The sequence below is a fragment of the Rutidosis leptorrhynchoides genome, chromosome 8 (genome assembly GCF_046630445.1).
Source record: "Rutidosis leptorrhynchoides isolate AG116_Rl617_1_P2 chromosome 8, CSIRO_AGI_Rlap_v1, whole genome shotgun sequence".
NCBI classification, from domain to species: Eukaryota; Viridiplantae; Streptophyta; class Magnoliopsida; order Asterales; family Asteraceae; genus Rutidosis; species Rutidosis leptorrhynchoides.
Window position 1 is genome coordinate 42,122,355 of NC_092340.1, and position 18,132 is coordinate 42,140,486.

General features: G+C 37.7%; 2 protein-coding genes across 3 annotated transcripts in view; both read left to right on the forward strand.

Annotated features, from left to right (window-relative positions):
* Positions 1 to 10,011, forward strand: part of LOC139863347 (G-type lectin S-receptor-like serine/threonine-protein kinase At4g27290) — a 32,973-nt gene extending 22,962 nt beyond the window's left edge. The window contains exon 4 of the mRNA XM_071851984.1: positions 9,727 to 10,011. Coding sequence (XP_071708085.1) covers positions 9,727 to 10,011 — 285 coding nt within the window. The remainder of the gene's footprint in view (positions 1 to 9,726) is intronic.
* Positions 10,012 to 10,836: 825 nt separating this feature from the next.
* Positions 10,837 to 16,139, forward strand: LOC139861398 (G-type lectin S-receptor-like serine/threonine-protein kinase At4g27290). 2 transcript variants are annotated; one of them, XM_071849780.1, is made up of 7 exons: positions 10,837 to 12,109; positions 12,208 to 12,363; positions 12,864 to 13,024; positions 14,401 to 14,611; positions 14,720 to 14,957; positions 15,466 to 15,616; positions 15,709 to 16,139. In XM_071849780.1, the coding sequence occupies exons 1-7, from the start codon at positions 10,837 to 10,839 to the stop codon at positions 15,991 to 15,993; spliced, it is 2,475 nt and encodes an 824-aa protein (XP_071705881.1). In that variant the 3' UTR covers positions 15,994 to 16,139. The 2 variants fall into 2 exon arrangements, with proteins under 2 accessions (XP_071705881.1, XP_071705882.1); XM_071849781.1 differs by having other exon boundaries at positions 10,876 to 12,109; positions 12,211 to 12,363.
* The last annotated feature ends 1,993 nt before the right edge of the window (positions 16,140 to 18,132 follow it).

Below are 18,132 nucleotides of genomic sequence, written 5' to 3' on the forward strand. Positions count from 1 at the left end.
AATATATTATTTGTGTTGTGGGGTAATTCTCGCGTGTGCTTCTATCGCATAGAATTTTGTTTGTGTTTGTTTATAGCATCGAGCGAGGCGGTCGTTGTACTAACGAGTCGATGCGGCGTGCGTGCGTAATAAGAACTTGCAGACCTTATTACGGGTGCAAATCGTGTCTAACAAGTGATGTACGACGAGTGTTTAGCAAGATGGGGTGGTGTTGTGCGTGTCGTTTTATACGTGCGTGGACTAATCGTTTTGCATTCTTTAGAATGACGACGCGAAACGAGACCGAGACGAATGACACGGAATTTAACGCTAGAGTTGCGGCCGCCGTTGCGGAGCAAATGAGAGCGTTTCGAGAAGAAATGGATGGGAAGTATTCCGAATTCCAAAATAGGGGTGAAATGGAGCGTTGTCTTAAGAGCTTCATGAGGACTAGACCCCCGATGTATGATGGGAAACCGGATCCTTTGGTGAGTACGACTTGGGTTTCGGATGTCGAAGGGTGTTTTCGTACTATGGAATGCCCTCCCGAGAAAAAGACGAGACTCGCTACTAGTTTGTTGCGGGGTAGGGCGAAGGATTGGTTGGATGGCAAGATTGATCTTGTCGGTGGTGAAACGTTTATGACGTTATCGTGGGACGAATTTAAGGAGGAATTCTTCGAGGAGTTCCGAACTTCAGCCGATTTATCGGAATTGCGTTGTGAGTTGCGAAATTTGCAACAGGGTTCTATGGACTTGAATACTTTAAAGACGACTTTTATGTCGAAGGCTCGTTTTTGCCCGGAATATTTGGGGAACGGTCGTTTGTTGATGGAGGATTTCTATCGAACTTTGAGCGATGACTTAAAAAGCAAAATTAGCCGGGGTTACGCGAAGTCGTTTGCGGAGTTATTTGCGGTGGCTAGAGGTTTCGAGTCTTATACGCGATCGAAAAAGGGCGAACCTTCAAGTGAGGGAAGGGTTGTTTCTTATGGTGCTCCGAGTAAGAGGACTAAGGGTCCGAGTGCGAGTACGAGTAAAGTGGTAAAGGGCGCGGTGGAATCTCGTGCGCCTAGATGTTTCAATTGTGGCGTTAGGGGTCACAAGTTGTGGGAATGCACGATGCCGAGAAGTGAAGGCGGAATGTGCTACTATTGTCATAAAGAGGGACATCGCAAGCCGGATTGTCCCGAGTTAGCGGCGGCGAATGCCGCAAGGAGACGTTGAGGTACGTTTCGTTTTGATAAATATGTCTTTGAATATTTATTTATGTGGCGTTTATGTTCGGACTTGTTAATTGCATAGTGATTTGCATGTTATGGTTAAGGGTGACGTTCCTAACGGAAGTACCCTATGGTGATGTTTGGTTGTTGGACGAAGGGCGTAAGACTTGGTGTAACCAAGCATTCCTTAGTATTTGGGGAATGTTACTACCAAGCCACGGAAATGGTTTTGGTGTTCGATTGTTTAGCGCGTGTTCGCTTTTGGTGTTGAAGTGATGAACCATGAGGTTCGTCGGGTGATTGGAACCTTTGAGGCCGAGTGTTTAAAATCTCGATGTGTGTTGGTAATGGAGTCTTTATGACGCGACATTAGGTGCCTCTTTTATACTACTAGCGTGGTGTCGACTCCGATTGTGTTGTGGTTACATTGTACTTAGGGTACCGGGAGAAACCCGTAGGTACATGAGTGACTAGGTGAAACTTGACAAACTAAAGCAATTGGATAATTGCGAGGGTATGGTTTGTGTAATCGTGGTACACTTTTTGTTCGAAGTGTTTAAGGATTGATTGAAATCCTTCGTGTGCTCAAGGTTAGAGCAAGGTGTGGTGATGGGTCGTGTGTACCCAATTGTTGGTAAAGTCTACCTTTGGTAGCATCGTACGGGTGTACGAGTTGTGATATAGGAACGTGTTTCCAAGTGGGGGAGTCGCACTCCTGCGCGAGGAAAGTGTTAGTGTGATAGTTCGGATGATGATTTTGGTAGATCTGGAATTTTTTTTTTTTACCGAGACCTAGTTTTGGGTCGATTCGTGGTAGAGTGCGATTTCGGATAAATTGTACTTATGGTTTGGATTGGAATCCCACCGAGGCGGTAATGTGGTAAATCTCGTTAAGAGATAATGGACGTGTTTGGTGAGCAAGGTGAAATCCTTCGGTTAAGGAAGGTGTGTGTCGGGTTCTCTTTTGGAGAATTCTTGTTCGGTGCCTATGTTTGATATAGGTGGTTCTTGCTCGATTATGGTATGTAGTTGATGAAGCATGACCTTCGGGGTCCGCTGACTTCATCGTGGTATTGATGATTAATGAAGCATGACTTTCGGGGTCCGCTGACTTCATTATAGTATGGTTGCGTGATGGAGCATGATCTTTAGGGTCCGCTGACTTCATCATGGGAGTACGTGATTAATGGAGCATGATCTTTAGGGTCCGCTGACTTCGTCATGAGCGTGGTGTTGAGATCGGTGAAGCATGATCTTCGGGTCCGCTGACTTCATCCGGTATTGAGATCGGTGAAGCATGATCTTCGGGTCCGCTGACTTCATCCGATATTGAGATTGGTGGAGCATGACCTTCGGGGTTCGCTGACTTCATCAAGAGGGTTGTGTTGTGGGACGTGAATATCGGGTTGTTCGTATTCACAATATTTCGGGTAGTACGAATGTCCCTGTTGGTTGGGCTCATAGTTTGAGGTAGTGAATGTCGGGTAGTTCGGATTCACTAAGGTTCGGGTTGTACGGCCATCCTCGGTTATACTATGTGGCGGTAGTAGTGAATATCGGTTTGCGCGTATTCACGATGACTCGGGTTTTGCGGTCATGTCGTTGTGAGATATATGGATTGGGTTGGTGGATTTCGGGTTGTGCGAATTCACTAAGGTTCGGGTTGTTTCGACCATCCTCCATATGTGTTTTGGCTCGGGTTGTTTCGGCCATGTTGAGTTGTAATCTATTGGTTGTTTGATACACCAATGGTGGGGTCGTGAGGACCATGTTGTGGGAACTATCGGTCATTTTATGCGTCGATGGTGGGGTCGTGAGGACCATGTGGTATGATTAGTGGTGCGATAGCCGTATTTCGCTCACATGTTTGTTACGGGTGTGACGATAGATGATTTCGTACCCCTTGGGATTTGCGTTCCCATAGCCGTTTTGGGCGCTATCGGTTTCTAACCGTTGGATTGTATTGTTACGGTAGTTGCGTATTGGTCGTATTTCGCACTACAAGGGATGTTTAATGATTAGGTGATATCCGTAAGGATTCGTTTGGTTCGGTTTCATCGTTTCGGGTTGTTGACCCTAGGTTGAGGCTTGGTTGCTTTGAGCGTTGTACTCGGTAATAGTACGCTAAGGGAATGATATCTCGGTACGAGGTTAGTTGAGTTTTCCCGATGTTAGGGTAGGAGCATGGTTTTAGTGCTCGGATTGTGGACTTGAGAAGTCGCGGGTGACGATTTAGTTGTGGAAGGCGATTCGTTGGAAAGAATTGCTTAGGAAGTCGGATTGAGACTTATGTCGAGGACCGTAGGGTGAGGTCTGTTTGGTTAAGTGATGAGGATCACGAGGACGTGATCGAGTTTAAGTGGGGGAGAGTTGTAAGACCCGAATATTTATTTTGTATACTTGTTTATTAAAGGCATATGAGATCGGGCTTCGTTGAATATTTATATATATTAAAATTGGAAAAGAGTTGAATCTGTCAATATGCGCGCCGCGCTAAGCGGCCGCGCGCCGCGCAAACGCGCTGACAGAACCTATCTTGTTTTATTTATTTTAAATGAAGGGTATTTGGATAATTTCACATGGGGCCGGATTTGTGGGCATTATCAGTTGGTTTAGATCCAACTTTGGATCATTTCACATCCATTCATCATCCTCATCCATTCTTAGAGAGAGAGAGAGAGAGGTCTAGAGAGAGATTTGAGGTTTTGGGGAAGAAGAAGCTCGAATCGATCAAAGTCTCGGGTTTTAAAGTTGTTCCTTTCGTTCTCGGCTACGCGGTGATAGTATTGGTAAGCTCAAACTCCGAATTTCATCTATTTGATTTGATATTCAAGTTAGGGTTTTGAGTTAATTTGTTGTAATACCCTTTTAGGTGATGAAATGGGTTTAGTGATGCTAGTAATCGGGTTTATTGTTAATTGTTGGTGGAGTTTGGGTTGGTGAACAATTGGCCATGTTTAGAACTTGAAATTTAGTTTAATCACTTTAGTTAGCGATTATGGAAGTATTGGAACCCATTGGAGGTTGTTTGGTTGACTAACTTTGACTTTGGGTCAAATTAGGGTTTGGTGGTGACTATGACCCGATTGGCGATTTAATGAGGTTTATAAACTTAAAATGGATTAAGTTGAAGTATAGAACCGAGTTAAATGTGTTTTGGTGTCAAAACTTGTAAAGGATGAGATTTTGACCTTTATGGGTCAAAATTAGGGTTTAAGTGTCAAAATGGGTATGACACGTGTTTAACACTTGAGTTCGGGTTTAATTGGCATATTATGACCATTCTCACTTGTGTTAGTGATTATTGGTTGGTTTGGGTACGGTTTGTGCTTGGAAGTGCATTTGGGTCGAAATGGCACTAAGTGACGAATTGGGTTAATTTGTGAATCCAATCTAATTGTGTTGTGGTATTTGTGATAATGGAATAGGTATTTTCCATTGGCGAGTTGCGGTTTACTTGGAAGCTTTCTTCAAGACTTCAAGTGAGTGATAATATCCTATATGCATATGTATGTGTAGGATGGGTGCGGGTCGGGTGAAGTGATTCTCGGTTATAGAGCTCACTTCACATATAGGTGGATTTGAAGGACTTGTGTATGAGTCCAATTGGCACGTTTGTGCGTCTTGGTTGACCATCTTTGGCGAAGTACACGTTTGTGTGCACGTTATCACACTTGGTTGTGATTTGGTTGTTATAACCCTAATGGCGAAGGGTTGATATGGTTGTGTGGTGGATTTTATAATCCCGTGACCGTGGGTTTTAGTATTGTGAAATGAATCTCGGGTAGTGCGGATTCATGGTGACTCGGGTTGTTCGGTCACCTTATTGGAGGTAATGAATCTCGGGTAGTGCGGATTCATGATGACTCGGGTTGTTCGGTCATCTTATGGTTGAGAAGTGAATTTCGGGTTGTGCGAATTCACAAGGCTCGGGTTGTTCGGCCAATGTTCGTGTGTTTGAGGTTAAGGGGTTAACCTTGTTCGTTTATATTGTTATATATATATTAATGTGTTGTTGTGTTGTAGCTAACCCTCCGGGTGTAGCTATTTGGCGATGTTTACTTTGTCGTTGATGGACTATCTTTTGTGTTGTATCTTTAGCTCGTTGCTTAGATCGTACGGTATGCTTAGTGTAGATGCTTTATACTTGGATGCCCCGGTATGCGGTATTTGTTTGTGTGGCGTATTCATTTTATACATATATATGTATGTAGTATGTTATCATTCACTAAGCATTAGCTTACCCTCTCGTTGTTGACTCTTTTTATAGATCGCATGCGGATATGGTGGCTCGGGTAAGCGCGAGGACTAGAAGACGTGCATAGTTGCTTTAGTGACTTGCTTTTGGATCATTTAGGATTGGGTAGCGTATCCCCAATCGCCATGCTCGGCTTTGTATTGCATTAAAGTCTTTTGGTCAAATATTGTATTTCGGTACTTAAGGTGGTAAAATGGGTCGTTGTGGGACCCGCTTCGTAAACTTAATTTTATTAATTAAACGTGTTAGTTTTATATGTATGAATTCATGGTTAAAAGCGTTTTGGCTAAAAACGTCGGGAACGGGTCAAACATTTTGGCATTTTAAGTAAAACGGGACAGCGGGCTGCCAGACAGGTTCTGCGCGCCGCGCAACCTGTTGGCGCGCCGCGCAACTGGGTCAGTCAGCAAAAATTTTTTTTTTGTCATGAAATTTAACGGGGTTTTATACGCGGTATGGTTTGGGTTGTTACAGATACTAATGGAACAAAAATTATTAAAGTAACAGATATATCACTAATAATAAATAAAGTTGTTCGATTATCATTACATATGTTAATATACATAATTGAATATAGGTTCGTGAATCCGAGGCCAACTCTACACTTGTCAATATCGTCATATGTATTTTTACTACAAAATACATTAGGTGAGTTTCATTTGCTCCCTTTTACTCTTTACGTTTTTGGGCTGAGAATACATGCAAATGCTTTATTAACTGTTTTACAATATTTATATGCGTGAGTTTCATTTGCTCCCTTTTACTCATTACATTTTTGGGCTGAGAATACATGCAATGCTTTAATAACTATTTTACAATATTTATATGCGTGAGTTTCATTTGCTCCCTATTTAAATGCTTTGCAATATATATTTTTGGGACTGAGAATACATGCGCTGCTTTTATAACTGTTTTACGAAATAGACACAAGTACTTAAAACTACATTCTATGGCTGGATTATTAAACCGAATATGCCCCTTTTTAGTCTGGTAATCTAAGAATTAGGGAACAGACACCCTAATTGACACGAATCCTAAAGATAGATCTATCGGGCCCAACAAGCCCCATCCAAAGTACCGGATGCTTTAGTACTTCGAAATTTATATCATGTCCGAAGGAGGATCCCGGAATGATGGGGATATTCTTATATGCATATTGTGAATGTCGGTTACCAGGTGTTCAATCCATATGAATGATATTTTGTCTCTATGCATGGGACGTATGTTTATGAGAAATGGAAATATGAAATCTTGTGGTCTATTAAAATAATGGAAATGATTATTTGTGTTAAACTAATGAACTCACCAACCTTTTGGTTGACACTTGAAAGCATGTTTATTCTCAGGTACGAAAGAAATCTTCCGCTGTGCATTTGTTCATTTTAGAAACATTACTTGGAGTCATTCATGGCATATTTCAAAAGACGTTGCATTCGAGTCGTCGAGTTCATCAAGATTATTATTAAGTCAATTATAGTCGGATATATTCTGAAATGGTATGCATGCCGTTAATTTTCATTGTAAAGAAAGATTGTCTTTTAAAATTGAATGCAATGTTTGTAAAATGTATCATATAGAGGTCAAATACCTCGCGATGTAATCAACTATTGTGAATCGTTTATAATCGATATGGACTTCGTCCGGATGGATTAGGACGGGTCTCTACAAGGTATCCCTAAAGTCCTAAGTTCATAATACTTTTAATTTGTTATCTTTTTAAAGTAATATGTTATTTATTATGATCTTGTATATATGAGTAATAATAAGATGATTAAAATGTTTAAGATTATTGGATATGTTAAAATGTATGAATAATGAATATGGTTATAATTATTAGTATGATTACTTGAATATGATAATGGTCATGGTTAATATTAACAAGATGATTAATGATAGATTGTGAAATTGTGAAGGTTAATAAAAAGGTTGATAATTACATGCATGCATGCATATGCATAGGTGTATGTATGTATACGTGTATAATGTATATGTATATATGAAATTAAAATTTAAATTTAATTAAAGTTTTAATCATGATTATATATGTATAACATGTAAGTATGATTAGTGAGATGATGATTATGCTATATGTATTATGATAAGAATTAATTAACATGATTAAGAACGCTTGATTGATCTAATAAACATGATCTGATGATAAAAGGTTTTGTTAATGAAATTATAATATAATATAATGGGATAAATTTAAAAAAGATAAAACTTACCTAGATTATTATAATTATTAATTATAGTTAAGAGGTTAATGATAAGTTTGAAAATATATAGGTTACTAATTAGATAAGATGAAAATTAAAGACTTAGAACTTATATAGGTTATTTAAACTTAATAAAATAAGGTTACTTAAAACATAATAATATAAAGTAATAAGATTTAAAGGATAAATAATATAATAATAATAATAATAAATCATATAATCTATTATTATACTATTATAACAGTATAATTCAACTAATATTAATTAATATATTATATTATACTAACTAATAAACTATAAAGTATAATAATAATACATTAACGTGTCGTATTCCTATACGCACCTAAAACGTGTAAACTATAATCATACTGATAACATATGACGTATATGAATCTCACCGCTACTTACGGTAGACGAAATGATTTCGCAGAGTGTTTATGGGAATAAGGTTTTGGATTAAACGAATGGTTGTAGACTATGTCCAACTGAAAGTTCCTGACCCCCGCATCTGGTCATCTTTAGACTTACTTGATAGCACCGAGATTTGGGTAAGTTGTACAATGTCTAAACTGGTTATAGTGGACACAACTTGTTAAACAAACTCAACAACTCATAAAACTCTTATGAACACTTACTCGTTAGATTGAACAAACTAATGACCAAGTTCATATCTCTAGGTTGAGATCCCGGTCGTTTACTCCCGTTCATTTTTCTCTTTCGTGGAAATAACTTCAACTGCTGTTAAGGTGAATTTCATAGCCCCATTTTTACTATTTCTTAACTGTTTTATAAACTTTGGAGTGAGACACATGTTTGCTTTTTAAACTATTTTACACTTAGACACAAGTACTCAAAACTGTTAAACTGTGCTGCCATGCTACGTTTCATGCTAAATTCCTGCCATGATATGGTTAATTGCTATGCATAACCCAAACTTAGTTATTGTGAGTAGGCCTATTGAGAGCGACGTCTCTAACCAATTGATTGTTGGTCTTTGGTTACATAATAATGATTTCAACGACACTGACAGTTCAAGGTGTCATAGGGTAACTTTGTTTAGTTTCGATATCATACACTTCAGAACTACTCTCAACAGTTTTAAACTAAATCTTGTGGTCTAAAAACTTTGGTTGTTTACCTATTTAAACCTATGAATTCACCAACCATTTTTGGTTGACACTTTAAGCATGTTTTGTCTCAGGTGAAGATTGTTAAAAGATTACTTGCTACTTGGACTTGGCTGCTATGGAGTCCGCATTTACATTTATGATATTGCATTAAAACAATTACATTAACATTTTGGTTTTCATTTGTAATGACAATTTAATTCCGCTGCTTTAATACTTTGAATTTTAATAAAAACGTCTCATTTAGAGTCGTTCACGCTTTACACTTGTGTTTTGTTATTGGTTAGTCACATATGACCCTCGGTCCCATTTAGGGGGTGTGACAAGTAATAACAAATGTCTCTTAAAATTTTTTTAAAATTGAAATATAATTATTATATGAATATGAAAGTCGTACAATATGCTTGAAAATTTGTACATGTGTTCATAGGGTGCTTTGTAAATGATTGTACAATTTGTTTTAATGTTTGTACATATGGTCATGGGGTGTTTTATCATTAAGTTGTACATAATGTTTCAAATATTGTACATATGGTCATGAGGGTATTTTATCATAATGTTGTACATAATGATTTAAATATTACTTCGTATACAATTAACATGTTAACATTTTTATTAAATATAATTAATTATTTTGTTTAATCTGTCTCAAAAAAGTAAAAACGAAATTGAAAATCTTATTCATATTGTAATTGTAAATCAAATTAAAACCAAACTGAAAACAAATTAATTTCGGTTTGATTTTATGGATTTTCTTCCGGTTAGCCTTTTAGTTTTTGTCTTTTTGAATTAAACGGTTTAAAACTAACCTTTTAGTTTTTGTCTTTTTGAATTAAACGGTTTAAAACTGAAGTTGAACAGAGATATTACAACTTATCACCTATTTGAAGCGATTTTTGTTGTTGATTCATCACTTGTATTTAGGCATGGAGACTCTACGAAGAAGGCAAGGCTCGTGATTTGCTTAGTCCACATATGCACAACTCATGTGTAGACTCTCAAGTACTTCGAACTATACATATCGGTCTATTATGTGTTCAACATCACGCAAAAGATCGACCCACAATGTTGTCTGTGGTTTTGATGTTCGATCAAAATGGTGCATTACCTCGACATAAACAACCTGCATTTTTTGTGTTAGGCGCTCTGCCTATTGTCAATCCGGTATCCATCAATGACATCACCATGACAGCGTTAGAACCTCGATAAGATGTGTAATTTTTTGCATGTCAGTTAAGGTTCATTTGGTGATCATAAGTGTTCGTTGTTTTTGGGCCTAATGCAATTTAACACATAATAAATGTAATACTAACATTAAGAGCTCAAGATAAGAATAAAAATAAAAACTGAAAATCATATAATAGTCAAAGTGTTCATCCGATGTCTTTCAAATATTACTGTACATCTTTTGCTTTTTCAGGAGGATTTCTGTAATAATATTATTAGTTTGATAGTTTGATAGTATTAAAATTAAAATACATTTGATAAGTATTCTAGCTTGTAATGCATTGCACATAACCTGTTTGTTAAAAGTCCTCATATAACATATTATAACTACATTTTTTGTACATATTTCGTTTTTTCTTCTTTAAGATTGTACTAACTTATATAACATGCATTGATCAATAGGTAGAAGGAAATGATTATTTAAAATCAACGTAGGTTATGATTTTCAAATATTTTATGACCAACAAAACCTGTTTACTTAAAAGTTATCGTATTTTTAGGTTGCTCAGCTGGTCCGGTCAACCAAGTGCGAGTCTGCATCATGATAGCGTCCTATACTACAAGCAGCCCTTAAATGTGGAAATTTGACTTGTTGGAGCTAGCAGCCCTTAACTTTTATTTTATTTGAAAACACAACATAAATGATTAAATCCCCAATAAATACTATACTACAAGCAGCCCTTAAATGTGGAAATTTGACTTGTTGGAGCTAGCAGCCCTTAACTTTTACTGTATTTTATTTGAAAACACAACATAAATGATTAAATCCCCAATAAATACCATACGACAAGCAATAATAAGATATTAATGGACAACTTTCACAAGTATTTGCTCTTGGGTGTTTTGTTTTCCATTTTGTCAACTACGACTGTACAAGTCACCCTAACTGCTGATCAAGTCATCCGAGATGGCGATACTCTTGTCTCCGACGATCAAATGTACGAGCTCGGATTTTTTAGTCCCGGAACCTCTACAAACCGTTATTTGGGGATATGGTATACGAACATATCCCCACAAACCGTGGTGTGGGTTGCTAATAGAGAGACACCAATAACTGATTCGTCCGGTGTCTTTAGATTAGACACAAACGGATTCCTATTGGTTATCGCTGCTAGCAACAACACCATTGTTTGGTCTTCTATAAACGACCTAGTATCGGTCACGACCTTCATTCCGGAGGCCGAACTACTAAACTCCGGAAACTTGGTCGTGAGAGAAATGGGTCGGGAAAATTTTATTTGGCAAAGTTTTGATTACCTGGGAGACACTTTTTTACCCGGAATGAAATTAGGAAAGGACTTCGTTTCGGGTCGGGATTGGCGGTTAACATCATGGAAGAACGTTAACGATCCTTCATCGGGTCGATATATAATGTTTTTGGACACCCAAGGTTTTCCTCAAATCTTCGAAGAACGTGGTTCTATTTCGATTTTGAGGTTTGGACCATGGAACGGTGAAAGATTCAGCGGTTTGCCTATACATACATTGAACTCGATAAACACACACGAATTTGTATATGATGATAAAGAGGCTTTTTATAGAACCACACTTGTGAACAAATCAGTAAGATCGCCCGTTAAGCTGCTTCCAGATGGAACATGGTTACGATACAATTGGAACGAACCAACTCAAGAATGGTCTATATATTGGAAAGCATATACAGATATGTGTAGTAATTATGGGCTTTGTGGTAAATATGGTAAATGTGACCCATACAGCTCACCAGTTTTATGTAGTTGTATGGAAGGTTTTGAGCCACAAAACTTAAATGAATGGAATGCATCTGTTTGGTCGGGTGGGTGTCGTCGTAAAACGCCTTTAAAGTGTCCAAATGGGGATGGTTTTCAAGTGTTTAAAAACGTTAAAATGCCGGACGCTCGTTGGTCATTGTACAATAGAAGCATGACACTGGATGATTGTGCAGCCGCTTGCACGAGGAATTGCTCGTGTACAGCGTATACGAATATTGATATTAGAACCGGTAACGGATGTTTGATGTGGTTCAATGATTTAGTTGATGTTCGAACCGTCGACGAAAGCCAGGATCTTTACGTGAGACTGGCCTTATCCGACATAACTAGTAAGCTTTTCTCAAACAACTCACTTGATCAAACAATTTGTTCAAGTGTTCAATAGTTATTGACTTTTTTTTATTATTTTCGTTGCTATTTGTTATAGCAGTCACAGAATCTACATCCAAATCTAGTTCAAACAATAAGCGAGAAAGAATCATAGTTATGTTATCGATTTCATCAAGTCTTGGTATTGTGATCTTGATTTTAGCTCTCTTTTATATAAGGATCAAGAAGAAAAAACAGTTAGCAAAAACATCAGGTATGGAAACTTTTTTCACTTATAAAAACAGCTTAATGGAAAGAATTTGTTCATTCATTCGTTTGCACAATGGATGTGTTCTTTTGCTATATAATATATTGTGGTTAAGTAATTTGGTCTTTATACATAGAAATAAATATAAAAAAAGGTAGAAGGTAGAATGTTTTTCCCTATTCGGGCTACCCGGGAGAACGAGTAATCTGACCTCATACTCTAATGTGCGCAGCCCAACATGATTACTCCCTGGCTGTTCCCAATCCATCCCTGGCCACCACTAAATATTCGTCCTAGACAGGATTTGAACCCGAGACCTCTTGCAAGGGACTCAGGGCCTTAACTACTGGGATATAATATATTGTGGTTAAGTAATTTGGTCTTTATACATAGAATTAATATCAATATCAGTATCAATATCAAGTATAATAAGATGAAATGCTAATACGATAGAATGCTAATACGATAGTAACTTACTGCAAGTTTGTAACTCATTACATTTGTAGATGAACGGGTGCAAATTAGCGTTGACGAAGAGTATTACATGGAAAGTAAAGACGACGATACAGAGTTATCATCTTTTAGTCTTTCAAAGATATCGAAGGCAACAAATTATTTTGCAGATGATATGAAGCTTGGAGAAGGGGGTTTCGGTCCAGTTTACAAGGTAACTACATTAACTGAACAAATAAAGTTTTTTCATATGTATATTATAGGACCAACTATCATATGATTTACTTGTAGGACTCGGTAACAGAACTAAAGAGACAGTAAACACAAAAACAAAGTTATTACTGATCTCAATTACAATAAACAGTAAGTTGAAAAATTATAAGGTAATGAGAATAACTAGATTGGTTGGAGCTTGCATTCGAAACACAATTCAATTAAACCATGTAATAGTCTGGTACAACGGCCTAAAGTTGCGTACATCCAGAGTTAATGCTTGCCTAAACTTGCAGTAAAGAAAGGGAGTGATTTGTGTGTGTTATCTGTTTTTCTGTGTGTCCTTAGAGGTTAAAGTGAAGCTATATATACACAACAAAACCTTAACTTATGCATTAATTTGATGCACCAATCCTAATGATCAATATTAATATCACTAAACAAGTTATCAATGATATATCAGTTGCAAGCCTTTTGTTCACCCTGCTGTAACTGACTTGTAGTTAGAAGATCAGAGTAACTGGGTCAGCCCTGATGGGTCATGGATCACATAAAAACAGCCCATAATCCTAATGAGTTACGGGTCAAAACAGACCCATTTAACCAGTCAAAATAGACCCAACACACACCTTAAATCTTAATGGGGTCCCCGCAATGGTAGCCTAGTGGTTTGGGGACATGCATCATAAAGTGGAGGTCATGGGTTCAATCCTTGACCCATGTCCCTTTTAGCTGGGTTACCCTATTTTCTTCTCACACATTAGCCGTGAGACCGTTTGGTGTGGGGATGCCACAAGGTCAGTTTTACTTTTTCTTTTTTAAGAAAATCTTTAATGGGTCTTGGGTCAAAACAGACTCGAAACTGCCCACTACTCTTTTGGTTCCAACATCCAACCACCTCTCTATGACTCCTTTAAGGGTGATATTCACAATATTTTCCAACATTACTTTGACGACCATTTTTACAAAAACCAATAATGTCGTGGGATATGATATCTCGTATAAATAACATCAGCTTTGTTTACGATAAAGGTGACTTATGTACTACTAGAATTGATATCATACATTAATCTACTGTTCATCTTAATTGTAAAATTAAACAAGGAGTTGTCGTAGTGGTAAGTGACTTGTCTTCCTATATGGGAGGTCAGGGTTTCGACTCTCACTCGCTGCAAAATTGTCCTTTTTTTGTTACCTTAGGAGGTTTTACCACACACGATACCCGTATGGATTCGTCGTGTGGGTTTCCTCCTGAGGGGCGGTAGGATTGTAATGATTCATACCAAGGAAATGATCGGATGCGTTCGACCCCCGTCCGTGATACCTAACCGCCGCTAAAACAAAAATTGGAAAATTAAATGGATTTAAAATCTTTAGGGTGTATTGGATGATGGACGCGAAATAGCCGTGAAAAGGTTGTCAAAAACTTCAAGCCAAGGGATTGTTGAATTCAAAAATGAAGTTAAATTCATTGCAAAACTCCAGCATCGAAATCTTGTAAAGCTATTGGGATATTGCATTCAAGGAGATGGAAGCATGCTGGTTTATGAATACATGCCAAACGAAAGTCTAGAGAAATTCATATTCGGTACGACTCATCCTAATTAAATCACATATTTTCGCACTTCCGTTTAGTTGGTGAATACATATCATTCTGTGTGTTAATGAAACTAATGGAGTAGCTCATATTGGACAGATCAAACTAGAAGTTCAAAACTAAATTGGTCTGACCGTTTTCACATCATCCATGGGATCGCGCGAGGACTTCTCTATCTCCATCAAGATTCACGGTTCAAAATCGTTCATCGAGATCTTAAAGCAAGCAATATTTTGTTGGATGCTGAGATGAACCCGAGAATATCCGACTTTGGTTTGGCTAGAATGTTTAAAGAACATGAGAATCAAGCAAACACGAACAACATAGTTGGAACTTTGTAAGTTATCATAACCCAATAAACTTCCCAATAAAACAAAATAAGATAGCGTAATAGTTGAGATCCTCATATTTTTATACAATTTTTTAGTTATGTTTAAACCTCAATAATAGTAAATCTGGGTGTTCATGGAAAGGGTCATATTCGGTCACGGGATACAGAATAAAACATATTCGCCCTATTCGTGTAATCTGAGCAAAGAAAACCTTTACAGTTTACCCGTTTATTTCTTCATATCAGGGGCGGAAATACAGGGGACCGGGGGGCGTCCGCCCTAGTGAATTTTAAAATTTTAGGCTTAAAATTTTGGATTTTCATATTTTTTTCCCAAAGCCTCCGGATTTTGCCCCTAAAACATCCATATTTTACCCCAAAACATCCATATTTTGCCCAAAAAAGTTGTAGTGAATGTGAACGCTTTTTTAAAAAAATTCGCCCCGGGTAAAAAAAAATTCTGGTTCCGCCACTGTTTCATATCATATGTTTAAATTTCATAAATTTGCAACAGGGGTTATATATCTCCAGAGTATGCAGTACTTGGGACTTTTTCGGAAAAATCAGATGTCTTCAGTTTTGGAGTTCTTGTGCTAGAGATAGTGAGTGGAAAGAAAAATAGAGGATTTACTCGTGAAAAGGAAAGTAACAACCTTCTTGCACTTGTAAGTTTTACATATTAAAAACGAACAAGTAAATATTATTACTTACAGAGATATAAAATTGATGTTGCGGTTTATTCATCTCTTATATTTAGGCATGGAGACTCTATCAAGAAGGCAAGGCTGTTGAGTTGGTTAGTGCAGATATGCTTGATTCATGTGTAGTCTCTGAAGTTGTTCGGACAATACATATCGGACTTCTATGTGTCCAAAATTATGCAAGTGATAGACCAACAATGTCATCCGTGCATTTGATGTTCGATCAAAATGGTGCATTGCCACCACCTAAACAACCTGCGTTTTTTGGTATAAGCAGTTTGCCTATCATCCAACCGATTTCCATCAATGACGTCACGCTGACATCGTTAGAACCTCGATAAATTGCAGTTTTTTCCCGCAAGTAGTATTTGTTTTTTACTAGCCTAGCTAGTGCAAGTAAACATTGTATGTAAATAAAATTGTAATAACAGCTCAATAAATTTGATTACATATGTATGTATATGTTACTGCGTTATATACATGTTCCATGAGAATCATTTTCAATAGTAATATACGGAGTATTTAATGTATAGTGAAATGCGCTTTAGGTATTTACCGAGGGAAAGGTCGTTCGTGTTAGACTAGATATTTATATGGACCCTTGTTACCCCATGCCCACTACTACACTTCCGGAGACACAGCCTCCTCCCACTGAGGCTACCACCACTACCACATCTCAGTCTACTCACCCTATGATCACCCGCACTCGCGTTGGTACCACTAAGCCCGTTCAACGACTTAATCTTCATACCTCTGCCATCTCTTCCATTCCTCGCACTTACTCAGACGCACTTCGTGACCCTAATTGAAAACAAGCTATGACTGACGAATTTAATGCTTTAATTAAAAATAGTACTTGGACACTTGTGCCTCGCCCATCGGACACGAACGTAGCTCGCTCCATGTTGCTCTTCAAGCACAAGTTTAATGTAACGACCCCGACAAATCGTCAAGTGACGGCGTCGGCTACGTGGGTCCCATTACCTGATTATAAGTCTTTAAGATAACGTTTGACCAAAATATGTCGCCTTCATTTCAAAATACAGATTGTTTCAAAGTTTACAAGAATTGTTCAACCAAAAGTTGAGTTACAACGATATAAGTACGCTTGAAATCTAGGCGACACGGTTTAAAGTAAAGACAAAGGACGCTCCATGAAATGCATGTATACTCGACATCGGATGCAAGTATCAAATAGTAAGCGGAAGCATGTTTCACATATCGTGCAAGACCTGAGAAAAACATAGAAATCTGTCAACGAAAACGTTGGTGAAATCATAGGTTTAAGTAAGTAGTGAGTAAAAATAAAGTAAGCCGAACCACAAGATTTGCAAGTTGAAATAATAGTAATACATTCTAAAAGTTAATATTCACGAGCACCCAATTATCAAAGCTTAACATTCCGTCCGTTGAATACCCCATAAATTAGTGCTAGAACTACACTGTTCCCGAAAATATATTTCATCCGTAGACGGTAGCGAACCGTCAAGGATGAGGGCTGTCAAACCCATATGGCCATATAACATAAGTTCTCGCTTACACCATCTGATGTAACTAATGATAATCGGATTGAGGATTTTTGTTCTAAACTCGTATGTAGAATGTTTGTTTTCCCGTTCTTGTGTTCACTTAGTTCAAAAGAAATGTTTATGTTTTCTCATCCCAAAAGTAAGTTCAAAAGAGTAAAAAGTGGGACCATGATCTCACCTTGAGAGCGAGAGTTATAAAAGTACTTCAACAAGTAAATGCGTGCAAAGACAACGCTAGTCTTGACCTAAACATATAGGTTATATCAATAACGGTAAACACAAACGGTCAAAGATGTTCAATTAGTCCTATGGCTCGTTACGACTCGATTATGAAGCATGTGAGTCAAATTGTCAAGTTTCATGCAATATACAAGTATAGAATCATGTTAGAAAGATTGCATAATTAATTGGTTAAGTTTGACAAAAAGTCAAACTTGGTCAAAGTCAACGAAAAAGTCAACATGTTCGGGTCGGGTCCCGGACTATTTTTCTATGCTAAATATTCATATACAAGTATATTAAAACAAGTTTCATGTGAACCGGAGGTCGATAGCTAGTCAAACATTTTACGTGAAAAGGGACAAAGTGGGCAGAATCTGGCCAGGCCAGATTGCGCACCGCGCGGGGAAGGGGCGCGCCGCGCCACCCTCTGTGCAGGCATTTTCTGTTTTTCAAAAGTGTACACGAGCCAAAACCTATTCTAACACAACACTTGACCCGCAAACGCTTATAACGCCTATTATACATCGTTGGAAAGGTATTTTTGACGAGGAATGCAACTAAACACATATCATCAATCAAACTTTCACTTTAAACAACCAAAAACCGCAATTAAATACTCATAATCAAAGTTCAAGTTCCAAAAACGCATTTTATGATTCGGGCAACCAACTTACATGTATGTTATGCCGTTTCGAAGGTAATCAAACACACATTGCAACAAAACACTAA